Source organism: Uranotaenia lowii, chromosome 1 (assembly GCF_029784155.1).
Source record: "Uranotaenia lowii strain MFRU-FL chromosome 1, ASM2978415v1, whole genome shotgun sequence".
In the NCBI taxonomy this organism is placed as follows: domain Eukaryota; kingdom Metazoa; phylum Arthropoda; class Insecta; order Diptera; family Culicidae; genus Uranotaenia; species Uranotaenia lowii.
The window spans coordinates 58,666,839-58,680,461 of NC_073691.1; the positions used below are offsets into that span (position 1 = coordinate 58,666,839).

Consider the following 13,623-nt stretch of genomic DNA (forward strand, 5'->3'; position numbering starts at 1 on the left):
GGTCGTGTTTTCCGTTTCGTTATTTGTTGTTGATTGCGCCAAATGCAACGCGTGGACAGATGAAATAAATCGATTTTTCAAAGTTTTCATAACAATTTCTTGAAAATAATTTACAATGTTGTAAATTTAAACGATGTATATAATTTGTGAATTGAAGTTTGTCCTTTCTGATGTTAAACAACGTGAAATTTGGCAAATTTGTATATAGAGTTTCGAAGGGATGCAATCTGGCCCAGTAACAGATAGAAAAAATATTGATTTAATTATCAGAAGGATAAAAAGTTCCTCCGCATCCTAAAAAGATCTATGGGGTGGGGGAAGGATAAAAAAAAAATAAAAGTCCAATCTAGAAATGTGCTACTTCGGCATCTTAATTGTATCCCCTTTGTTATTTTCAAGTTTCTTCCGAAGTTCAAATTGAGGAAGTTATATAAGTTTGGAATTTCATATTTCAAAATCGTTAAGAAGTTTTAAATCATGTTAACAAATTTTTTGATGTGTTACAGATATAAATTGTGTTACCAAAGCTCACAAAATTCACGTCTCTAAAATTTAAAATTGTTCTGAGGGCGTACAATCACGTACTCCCTTGTCACAGTAAATTCAGTAAAAATGCTGTTTTCAGACGTTTTACAGTCAGTAATAATTGCCAGTAATAAATATAAATTTTTGCCAAACATTTATCATACTGATTCACAGAGGATTGTTTATAATTTCCCATGTTTTTCAAAACACGGGGCAATTATGAACACTTTTTTTTAGGCATTGTTTGATTATCTAGACTTATCTTTAGTTTTTAAAATACCAATAACCGTCAAGATCTTGGAAACCAACCGTTATACATAACTTTATCAGTTTCTAAAATCTGTGAATATGAGATTGTATGAACAAGATTTCTTGTTCGTTTGTGAATACAAAAATTCCCCATGACCAATAAAGGGAAAAATTTTAAAGACCACTAATCGTATCTAGACGCAGTGTTAAGATTCCTCTAGATATATCGCCAACACTAAAAATTTTCACGTAACAAGAATCTCAAGATATAAACCTGGGTAATTATGAACAGATATAAGAAAAATAGTTATTTTTATTCATGATAACTTTAGCTGATCCTACCATTTTCTGAAGAACTTGTCTTCTGTTTTATATTCTTTAGAATTCAGTACAGATTTTTTTATACATTGAAAAGTAAATATTTGCAAAAAAAAATCAATTTCTATTTTTGAATAGTTATTATAATTGTATTTTATGTAATTCAGTGCTAAAAAGTTAACTTTGAGACACTGAAAAAGTTATCGAAAAGCGTTAATTCTCAATCCAAATTATTTTTGTCTGCAAAAGTACAGTCCAAGATCTACTTCATCACAAATTTTTAGTCATTGATCATTTGTAAGATGCACTTTTTGTAGGTCAATTAATGGATTTTCTAAGGATTTTCAAAATTTTCATAAAATTGTGTATGCCACTCGTTGCAAAACTCAATTTTTTTCAGCACTCGACGTAATTATCCAACTTGGCAAGCCCGTTGATTTCATTTTCGACTCGTGCTAAAAAATAACATTTTGTAACTCGTTGCAATGAATAACTAATTGAAAACCATTCACCAAACATTTTTTTTGCATCTTGAATTCTGACTTGAAAAGTTAAAAAAATATGGGCAACCAGTTACAGAGACTTTATCAAACAGTTTTTTTGGATTATTCAACAGCATATCAAAGTTTGAGATAAAGACAAAATTCAAAACATTTATTCAATTCAGATTCACCCATTGCTTTTTTTCTATTCTAAACTAAGAAATTTCAGTTTCAAAATGAATATAGAAAAAAATTGAAAAAGGAATTTTTAAGTATGATATCTAAATTTATTACAACAAAATCAAAAGTACCATAAATCAATAAAACATAAGAAACATTAATTTTTGATTCAAATTAAATTTTGCAAATTAAATTTATTGATACTCGCATTAAACTACCTAAACTATTAAAAAAAAATCTTAACTTCAGCACTCATGGATTTTGAGTTCAAAATAAAATTTTGATACATTGAAATTGCAAATTGCAAAAAAATCTCAACGTTTTCATTTTTCATTCAGTAGTGGATAGACTTTGTTATGCAGAAAAATGTGATAGAGTTATAACGTTTTTTGGAATGTCGGCTTGAAAATAACACTTGTATCAGGAAAACAAATCTATAAATTTCTTCAGACGCATGCTAAAACTGATTTTAAGGATTTATGCAAAAAATAAGTTGAAAAGTGGACAAATAAGATTTCAACAATCAAAAAGACTCAACAGTGTATATAAAATTTCAGAAACTATGAGCTAAGTTATCAAATACAGATTGCAATACAAACATGATGTGTACATGTTTTAAAACCTGTAAAGCCTTTGTTTCACAAATTGATGGTGCCGTCCTGAATTCGAAACATTTGTCATATTATGTCAAATCTAGTTCATGTGATATTGGGTTTTGAAATTTAAAAATACTAAGTTTTGAGTAATATACATCATTAATAACTAATAAACCGACAATCCTATATAAAAATAACTAATTTCGAATCTATTTGTTATCCCCCAATTGAAAGAGGATTAAGATATAACCTAGATATTCTAGATTCAAAGAAGCAATGCTTGAATTCTTAAGCTAAGAAAGGAAAATATTTGTGACATCATTGAAGAGCATTAAGGAGCTTTCGATATCAAAGATTTAAATTCTATTTACAATTTTGTTGAAGATTTTAAATTTGTTTTTACTTATGCTTTTAAAAAAATTATTGATTCATTTTGATTAAAAAAAAATATTTCAAAATTTTCTCAAATTCTCCAGACTGTGAAAAATAAACTTAAAAGACGCCACAGTTTTCTCAAAAGTTTCAACAATTTGCGGTTTTCGTGAAAGTTTATCATCGATTCGAAACCTAGGATTTGAGTATCTTTGAAAAGTTCTAAAATGTGGCTAAAACATTTCTTAAGTTAATCCTTGAATCAGCATATTTGGATATGTCGCCCTCAAAACGTAAATTTGGTTGACTTGTGCTATCGAAAAGAAATAAACAAAAAATATTTATTCAATATTATTGCAAAAGTATTGTTATTTCGACATGGGTCTGTTTTAACATTCAAATTCAAGGTTTTTTTTTCTTTAATGCTTCACTCAAAACACAAATATGTATATTTTGAGGAAACTACCTGTTGAAACACTTTAAGATTTTTGAAGAATTTATATAGAGGCTTCTATCGACATAAACACACGCTTATGAAAAAAGGAAATATTTTTACTGTTTTTCTAAATTTTATTCCAATTTTCGTAACGGATCAAGTTAGAAATCAGTTCATATGAAATTTTCGAAATTATTTAAAGGAATCTTTACACATCCATGCTTTAAAAAGTGTAATTTATTTTTTTCTTAAATTATGACCAGTGATCGAAAAAAGTTAATTTTCAAATCAGTGCGTTTGATAGGAGATGGTTTCCTTTTTTACGAAGCAAAGTTTCGGCGATGTCAAATTTTTATTAGGCTGCGAAAAAAAACACTTTGTCGTGTATAAAGATGATTGTCTTGTGTTTAACTCTTAAATTCAACACTATCACAGGAAAATTATAATATTTACTTATTTTAACATTTTCAACCAAAATTTAACGTTTTCTGTGATTTAACTTTAATTTGCTTGATTTTATATGATTGATGGTTTTTTCAAATAATTGTAATGCGATACTTCAACAAATTTTAAGAGACTTTCTAAATTTCTCATCTCATTGAACTATAGGTTCCAGTAAAATAAGTTAGTTTTTTCAATTTAGAGGTAGTTGAAGAGAAATCAGAGAGTAGTTTAAAAATTTCCGAACTTATGATTCTAACACATTTTTGAACTGTTAAATTCTAACCAGGAAATTGAATTTTGAATTTTGGGTTGAATCCCTGATTTTAGAACCAAAACTGATATTCGGTTTTCTCTTGTTAATTTTCCCGGTTTTGGGTCTGAATTCCCGGTTTTCCCGGTTCGATTTTCAATTCCCGGTTTTTCCCGGTTTTCCCGGTTCTGTGGCCACCCTGGGGGCATGTGAATAAGATGGTGAAAAAGCAATTTTCCGTAGATATTTGTATCCCTCAAGCCAAAACCCCTCAAGAAAGTTTTTTTTTTAGGAAAAATTACTTGAAAACTCTTCTTTGATTATTGAATTAATTTATCAATTTTTATGATATTCACTTTAATCCAAAATAATCATTGATACGTTTGCATGTGTTTTCTTATTGAAACTTTACATATGAATCGTGGTTGTCTTTTCCAAATTTAAAAAACAGTTATTTACACTCAACCTCTACTACAGAAATTTGGATGAAATTGTAATGCTCTAAGATTTGATTTGACTATTTATTCCTTAAACGGTTGTTAAAGATCATTATTAGGGCCTTCTTGTGTCCATTCTAATCCATAATTTTGTCAAAAAGCTTTGTTTAATTCAATTGACCACCCAGGAGTTGACATGGCAGAATGAATTTGATTTAATATTTAGAGTTTCGTTAATCTTAAAACGCTGTAAGTTATCAAAAAAAAAATTTTTTTAATAAACTTAAAAATAAAACAGAAATATTCCATACAATAATTGAAAGAACAGTGGAAAATGAAGAACTTCCTGCTGCTGCTTGAAGCACAATTTATTACCCGTACGCGTACCTAAAGAGACGCACAGCCTGCCTACGGAAGAAAATCGAATAACCACGCGTTCCCTTCCAAAAAAAAGTTCATGAACCTTTTCGCTAAATGGTTCGTGAGCCAAAATCGCGGGGAAAAATTTTCATGTATGTTACGATTTCCACGAGCGAGACAGGATTCAAAATCCAAAAGAATCGTCTGTTGGTTGGACTGCCTCGCTCGTGTTTCCTATGGTTCGCGAGCCTATGGGATTTTTTTTCACAGCCTGCTCGCGCTTTGGCGAACCTTTACGGGTAAAAATCGTAGACGAGCGGGAATCGCCACTCGTGTACACGATTTTATTAGTCCTTGGTTACTGTTACAGTTACGTTCCAAACGACTAACACAGGAAGAATCGCTAGCTTGAAGAAGCATTAAGTGCGTTTTAGTTTCGTAGAGGTAAACTGAAGTGTGAAAGACTGAATTGTATGTTACTTATGTAGGTCTAATATCACAGGTAGTCTTGGCGTAAACCTAAGTATTCCGCTGAACATAGTCAGTGCCGATCATAGTTAGTGCCGAACCCGACCGGAGAACAGGTAAATCCTAAATAATACAACAATTCAAAATCCAAACAGTTGTAAACAATTGCGTTTGCCATAGGTTAAAATCAGTGCTAGCCGTACCGTACGACACTCGAATTTCGGACTGAACACAATATTAACAAAAAGGGCATTAAACGTGAGTAGACAAATGATACAACACACACACACTATATTGTAAAATTACACAATTTATTGTCAAATCAAATCCCTAAATGCTGAATTAAAATAATTACAGGGATAATTTAACGATAGAAATAAATCGTTCAAATTACCGGAATCCGCGTCGTTTAATTCTTGTTTTGAGAACAAGTTAAATTATCCGTTTAGTTCGAAATGTCGAATAAAAGTGTAGCGAGTGCAAATAATACTGGTGAAAACAATGAAACTGTTTCTCATGGTGAGGGGAGAAGTTGTGGGACATGTAGCCGCATCGATACGAGCCGGATGGTCCAATGCGATTCCTGTGACACCTGGTTCCATTATGAATGTGTCAACGTGGATGAAAGCATTGAAAATGATGATTGGAGCTGCAACAACAGTGGCAGCGTGAGCAACAGCGTGAGCAGCAGGCTAAGGAGCAAGAACAACTCGAGCAGCAGCAGAAACAACAGCAGCTTGAGATGGAGAGACTTCGGCAGTTGAAGGAGCAGTCACAAAGGATGCATGAGCAGTTTCTACTTCTAGATGAATCCATCGTAAGCCATTCTGGTGAACTTATTAATTCTGGCCGTCGAAGCGTTGGGGCGATTCCAAAACAACCGATGATGTCAACGCGATACGAAACATTGGTTGCTTCTAGAGTTCAGGGTTCTAAGGGTAGCGGAATATCTTCCCTTAAGGGATCACAGCATTCAACAAAAACTCGCGAACAGAAACTCAAAGCTCTGGAAGCTAGACAAGCCCTTGAAAGAAAACAATTAGATGAGCGCCTACAGTTGGAAGAGCAGTTGTCAGCAGGTCTTGACACCGATTCGGAAACAAGTGAAAGTGTTCAAAGGGTCGAAAATTGGCTGAATAAAACCCATAACATCGAGAATGCTACAGCAATGCCCGGGAATGAAACAACACTTCCCGAGTATCCTGGTAGAGTAGCGAAATCGGTGAGGATTCAGCTTGCATCAGATTCTTCAAAGAGTTCGGCTCCAAGGGCGGCATTAGCTGCAGCTACATCCAATATCATGCCAACTTGTAGCACACAGTCTTCAGCGACGATTCCCTCTATTCCTCCCCTTTATGGTTTGCAATCTTCCGGCTCGGCTGATCCTCAGTTCGCTTTTCCGCTTTCAAACCCCTCATCCACTTCCATGTGCGTTCCATCATTGCCAAGTGGAGCATTTCAAGGCTCAGTTAATCTTCCGCAAAACCACCACCAATCTTACCCTTCAGCATGTCCGCCCAGTTCATTTCCGGTGCAACAATATCCACCAGTGTATACCACTCAGCAGCCGAGGGTAGCAGTTTCACAGCAGCAAGCTCCAAGAAGTGTGATAGGTACCTCACAGCCCGACTTAGTGGATTATTCAAATCCCTACGCAACCCAGAGCGGTTCCAACCTTCCCCCTGTATCAGCATCGACCCCAAGACGCCTATCGCTATTCCCTCAACAGCAAACCATCGCTGATGAAGTCTGTTCTATCGAAAGGAGACTGAGTGCAGAGCATCTTGCTGCTAGACAAACAGTCAAAGACTTGCCTAAGTTTGGTGGAGATCCAGAAGAATGGCCTAGGTTCATTGCGGCGTATGAACGCACAGCGAGGATGTGCGACTTCCGGAATGATGAGCTTTTGGATCGTTTAGAAAGAAGTTTGCAAGACAGAGCTCTTAGTACCGTCAAAAGCCTTCTTCTTCATCCAGACAACGTTCCGGTTATTATGAATCGTCTGAGCACCCTCTTTGGAAATCCGGAAACGATAGTTGACACGATGATGAAGAGAGTCAAGTCGATGCCACCACCAAAGGCAGATAAGCTGGAGAGTATAATTGACTTTGGTATTGCCGTTCAAAATCTCTGTGCCACAATTCTAGCCTGTCGATTGGATGAACGTCTGTATAACGCTACCTTGCTACAGGAGTTAGTCGAAAGCCTTCCTATAAACTTGAAAATGAAATGGGCAACTCATCTACAAAAAACTGGCGCGTCGTCTCTTATGGAGTTTAACATGTGGCTAAGCAAAAAGGTAGATGCCTTTAGCAGGGTAACGAGACCACAGTCATGGAATAAATCTTCCGCCAAGCATAGGAAAGACGAGGCTTTCCTACACCTACACTCGGAACAGCCGTCCTCAAGGTCGTACCAGAATTCATGTCCAGCCTGTAGTGGAGACTGTGCCACCATCGAAAACTGCAGAGCATTTCTTGACATGTCAAAAAATCAACGATGGTCTGTAGTGAACGAGCAAAATATTTGCCGTAAATGTCTAACCAGACATTTTAAGACATGCAGTAGAAGAGTTCCATGCAACACAAATGGGTGTAAATATCTGCATCATTGGCTTCTACATGACGATAGGAAGCACAAGGAACAGAATAATCCTAATATTCCTAACATCCCTGCTAATAATGCTATTAGTCCTAATAATCCTATTAGTCCTAGTAATTCTAGCAGCATGTTACAGCACCCTTCATGTAACGCCCACAATTGTTCACTAGGAGGAGTTTTACTCAAATACATCCGCGTTACATTGCATGGTAGAAAAGGATCAATCACAACCTACGCATTTCTAGACGGTGGTTCAACCTCCACATTTATGGAACACGGCTTATGGCAAGACCTGAATTTGGAAGGCGAAAAATATCCGCTCTGTATTAGTTGGACAGCTGGTCAGGGACGATTCGAAGCAGACTCAGTAAAGTGTTCGATAGAGATCAGTGGAATGCAATCGGACGAACGCTTCAACCTAGCCAAAGTACACACAGTTCAAAGTCTATCCCTACCATCGCAAACGCCTTCCGGTGCAGAACTCATTCGACGATACCATTACCTTTCTGATATTCCCATAGATTCCTACGCTAATGTCAGACCACGCATCCTACTAGGAATGGACAACATTCGTCTCGAGTATCCTCTAGATTCCAGAGAAGGTCTAGAGAATGAGCCGACAGCCGTTCTTACACGCCTTGGCTGGGTTGTTTATGGGCCATGCTCAAAGTCCGACGATTATCGCAGCTCAGAAAAGCGACTTGCGTATAACTATCATGTTTGCCAATGTGACGAACTTCACTTAACAGTGAAAGAGTATTTTTCTCTGGATAGCCTTGGAATCCGATTAGATACGAACCGAATTCTATCGAAGGACGATGAGCGCGCACTGGCACTTCTGGAGAAAAACACAAATCGTCAAGGAGCCCGATACGAAACATGCTTGCTTTGGCGCTATGATAATGTTGATTTACCGAGCAGTAAAACTATGGCTCTAAACCGTCATAAATGTCTCGAAAGGCGGCTTATTCGAGAACCAGAAGTAGCCAAAGCCTTGCAGCAGAAAATTCTCGAATACGAAACCAAAGGATATATCCGACAGCTTACCACAAAGGAAGAGAACGAACATCATGAACGCTGTTGGTACTTGCCGATTTTCCCAGTTGTGAATCCTAATAAACCTGGAAAACTAAGGATTGTTTGGGATGCTGCAGCGAAGGTAGGCAAAGTGTCTCTCAACTCTTTTTTGTTGAAAGGTCCAGATCAAGTTGCTCCGCTATCGCACGTTCTACGTCGTTTCCGCGAATATCGAGTCGCAATCACAGGTGATATACGGGAGATGTTCCACCAAGTTCGGATAAACAGCAGAGATCAACACTGTCAACGGTTCTTGTGGAACAAAGGAAGTCCTGGAGAAGCTCCCACGACGTATGTTATGGATGTCATGACGTTCGGAGCGAGCTGTTCACCAAGCAGTGCTCAGTATGTAAAAAACTTAAACTCGAAACGGTTTAACGAACAGTACCCTAAAGCTGCCGATGAGATAGAGAATGGAACTTATGTAGATGACATGCTATGTAGTGTTGAAACAGAGGAGGAAGCTATTGATTTGGCAAAAAACGTGAGGATGATTCATGCTAGTGGAGGTTTTGAGATACGAGGGTGGTTATCGAACTCAAGAAATGTGATGGAAGCGATGGGTGAATGCACCCCAGTCTCCAAGGATCTAGATGTTGGAAGCCAGCTAGCTACCGAAAAAGTATTAGGGATGTGGTGGGATACAGATTCCGACACGTTCACGTTCAAGACTCCAAGAAGATGCAAACCGGAATTACTCGATGGCTTAGAGGTTCCTACCAAGCGTGAAGTTCTACGGACTTTAATGCTCATATACGATCCACTGGGATTTCTCGCAAACTTTCTTATGTTTCTTAAAGTCCTTCTCCAAGAAATCTGGCGTTCGGGAATACAGTGGGACGACCCGATCAATGAGCAGCAGTTTGCAAAGTGGTGCATTTGGTTGAAGGTGTTACAACAAGTCGAAAACGTCTCTATTCCAAGATGTTACAGAAAGCATACCTCTTCCTCCCTCGCAACAAATTTGATTCAAATTCATGTGTTCGTGGATGCAAGCGAAAATGGCTACGCTGCCGTTGCTTATTTGCGCTTTGAGGAAGATGTCGTGGAGTGTGCCTTTGTCACCGCAAAAACCCGCGTAGCTCCCCTTAAATATATGTCAATTCCCAGACTAGAACTGAAAGCAGCAGTGATTGGAGCACGACTAGCGAAGGATATAGTAGAAACTCATCGTCTTTCCATATCGAAACGATTTTTCTGGTCTGATTCACGTGACGTGCTATGTTGGTTGAGGTTCGACCATAGGAGGTATACAAAATATGTTGGAGCCCGCGTCGGTGAAATCCTGGAAAAAACTAGTGTTGCTGAATGGAACTGGGTCCCAACCAAACTTAACGTAGCTGATGAAGGGACAAAGTGGCAGAAAACTCCAAATCTGAACCCATGTAGCAGATGGTTTAAAGGTCCGGACTTCATTTGGCAACCACAAAGCGAATGGCCAGAACAACTGACATGTTATGGCTGGACGGATACTGAAAGCGTTCAACAAATCAACGTACATTTGATACAAGAGCCCCTGATTAACTTCAACGATCACTCTAACTGGATGAAACTGGTACGTTTGTTAGCCTACATTATTCGTTATCCCCGTAACATTCGTGCCAGACGGACTGGTAAAGAGCCAAAGGTTGGCGTATTGCAACAGACGGAATTGCTGGATGCCGAGTGTCATATCTATCGAATGGCTCAGCTGGAGGAATTTAGTGAGGAGTATGCATTGCTATCTAATATCAACCAGAATGGAACTCGTGTCCCAAAGTCTAGTGCTCTCTACGGCCTTTCACCTTTCCTAGATGAACGAGGAGTGCTACGAATGAAAAGCAGAATTTCGAATTGCAGGTTTGTAAGCTCAGATACTGCGTGTCCCATTTTGCTCCCGAAGAGTCACCGTGTCACGACTTTAGTCGTCACGTTTGTTCACGAACGCTACCACCATCTTAATCACGAAACAGTAGTGAACGAACTAAGACAGAAGTATTATATCCCGAAACTTCGAAGAGTCTGCAACAAAGTTCATCGTGACTGCCAAGCCTGTAAGAATGCCAACGCTCGGCCTCAACCACCAATGATGGCCGATCTACCTCCAGCAAGGCTCGCCGCCTGTTCCAGACCTTTCTCTTATGCTGGAATCGATTATTTCGGCCCGATGCAGGTTGCAGTTGGTCGACGTGTCGAGAAACGATGGGGAGTCCTAATCACCTGTTTAGTCGTACGTGCAGTACACATAGAGATTGCCCACTCATTAACGTCCAGCTCTTGCATAATGGCCATTCGAAACTTCATAGCCAGGCGGGGTACACCTGTTGAAATCTTCAGTGACCGTGGGACCAACTTTGTAGGAGCAAGTCGCGAACTAATTGAAGCCTCCAGAAGCCTAGATCAAGACGAGATGATGCGAGAGTTCGTTAGTGCAGACACGAAATGGTCATTCTTACCACCCAATAGTCCCCATATGGGTGGAAGCTGGGAGAGGCTTGTGCAATCGGTGAAAAAGATTCTGAACAACATGAATCTCCCAAGGCTACCAACCGACGAAGTTCTACGAAACAGTTTATTAGAGATCGAATTTATTATCAACTCGCGCCCCCTCACCTATGTTCCAATCGAAAATGCTGACTGTGAAGCATTGACGCCCAATCATTTCTTGCTTGGATCTTCGCACGGTTCCAAACCTTTGATTCCATATTATGAAAGCCTCGCTACACTGAAAAATACGTGGAAAACCTCACAGGTCTACGCCAATATTTTCTGGAAGAGATGGTTAAAAGAATACCTGCCAACTATCCGTCATCGTTCCAAATGGCACTACCCGGTGAAACCGATTGTAGAAGGAGATATTGTCGTGATAGTGGATTCCGATCTTCCCCGAAACTCATGGCCAAAGGGTCGTGTGGTTAAAGTCAACGAGCGTAACGGACAAGTACGCAGTGCAACGGTGCGAACTTTATTCAACGTCTACGAGCGACCAGCAGTCAAGTTGGCGGTACTTGACGTCGGTGCAACGGAGTGTAAGCAAGATACTGGTTCTGGCTTACCGGGGGGGAGTGTCACGTCATCTACGGACGCACCTCCGTCATCAAGTGGACCCCACCAAAGTACGCCGTCACTGGTAGCCGAAAAACCTCAAAACGGTAAAACATACCATAATCGATATTAAAGTTAGCTCATTAGGTTTAGTGGACATATAGTCTGAGTTACTGAGCCACAACTAAAAGTTGTCAGAAGGAGATTTCATTGAGAAAGAAGAAAAACATTAAGTTTAGTGCGAACAGTTGAGGAGTAAAAATATACTACATTTTAGATACGAAATTATACTAATGTTCAGTTACTGTTACAGTTACGTTCCAAACGACTAACACAGGAAGAATCGCTAGCTTGAAGAAGCATTAAGTGCGTTTTAGTTTCGTAGAGGTAAACTGAAGTGTGAAAGACTGAATTGTATGTTACTTATGTAGGTCTAATATCACAGGTAGTCTTGGCGTAAACCTAAGTATTCCGCTGAACATAGTCAGTGCCGATCATAGTTAGTGCCGAACCCGACCGGAGAACAGGTAAAACCTAAATAATACAACAATTCAAAATCCAAACAGTTGTAAACAATTGCGTTTGCCATAGGTTAAAATCAGTGCTAGCCGTACCGTACGACACTCGAATTTCGGACTGAACACAATATTAACAAAAAGGGCATTAAACGTGAGTAGACAAATGATACAACACACACACACTATATTGTAAAATTACACAATTTATTGCCAAATCAAATCCCTAAATGCTGAACTAAAATAATTACAGTGATAATTTAACGATAGAAATAAATCGTTCAAATTACCGGAATCCGCGTCGTTTAATTCTTGTTTTGAGAACACCTGGCTTAAACTGCTGTGTTTATTCTCATTATATCTTTTTTTTTATATGATTTTATTGTCTAGGTTCACATAGTAGATAAGTAAAATTTGTAACTATTTACATCACGGTCGGTTTTTGGTGTTTCTATAATATAACAAATCATAGCAGCGAACTGTTGAAGAAAAAGTTTTCTAGTATTTCTTCGGAAATTTCGTAAGTTGGGAAATATCCAGTCCATTTTTTGAAGATTCAAGGTCCTTCTATCGACGCTAGAGAAAAGGTTCTTCTGGTAATTCCATATTATCCTGGTGTCGCAACAGCCGAATATGAAGTGCTCCAAGTCATCAGTAATTCCAGGACATAGGTCGCAATAAGGATCTGCTCTCATGTTTCTCCTGAATCTTTAAAAAAATAAGTTTTCGAGTCAATAAAATATGGTTCTGGAACAAGATTCAGACAACGAAGTCGGATAAAACCACTCATCGTGAATACGAGCATGAAGACATCAAAAAATGCACTACCGGTAGTGCACCGGTGCACTACCAAACGAAAACGAGTTCTCTATTACTGCCCAACAAACCATTAGGCACTGTTATAAGCCACTCAAGGACAGTGTAACAGCATTCCAGTGCCAATTGGCTGTTTAGAATTTCTACAAATGCCAATTAGCCCCGTGACATTCAAAAGTCATATAAGCCCTATATAAGCTCAGTAAGAGAAATCTCTGGCCTTTAACCGGCTTGGATATGTCATTTCCAATAAAAATAAACAACGTTGGGTAGAACTGCAACCAAAAATCTTCAATTCGGTTGCCTACTTGCGGAGTGGAAGCTAATTTTACCGGAGTGAAAATCAATTGGATACCATAGGAACCATAGGATATCTCTCGAAAATATCGATCGCGTCTGCAGTTTCATGAAAACTAAGTGGAGGAATCGGCAGAAATTTTCATGGACAAGGAGTACGAGCCATTGGATCTGCA

General features: G+C 38.4%; 2 protein-coding genes across 2 annotated transcripts; both read left to right on the forward strand.

Moving 5' to 3' along the window:
* Positions 1 to 4,956: 4,956 nt before the first annotated feature.
* On the forward strand, positions 4,957 to 9,524 carry LOC129760382 (uncharacterized). The gene is made up of 4 exons (XM_055758033.1): positions 4,957 to 5,093; positions 5,152 to 5,375; positions 5,475 to 9,417; positions 9,477 to 9,524. Exons 3-4 carry the CDS (start codon positions 5,860 to 5,862, stop codon positions 9,522 to 9,524), a joined length of 3,606 nt encoding a protein of 1,201 aa, XP_055614008.1. The 5' UTR covers positions 4,957 to 5,093; positions 5,152 to 5,375; positions 5,475 to 5,859.
* LOC129756824 (uncharacterized) lies at positions 9,514 to 12,573 on the forward strand. The gene is made up of 3 exons (XM_055753856.1): positions 9,514 to 11,926; positions 12,133 to 12,206; positions 12,265 to 12,573. The coding sequence occupies exons 1-2, from the start codon at positions 9,541 to 9,543 to the stop codon at positions 12,183 to 12,185; spliced, it is 2,439 nt and encodes an 812-aa protein (XP_055609831.1). The 5' UTR covers positions 9,514 to 9,540; the 3' UTR covers positions 12,186 to 12,206; positions 12,265 to 12,573.
* The last annotated feature ends 1,050 nt before the right edge of the window (positions 12,574 to 13,623 follow it).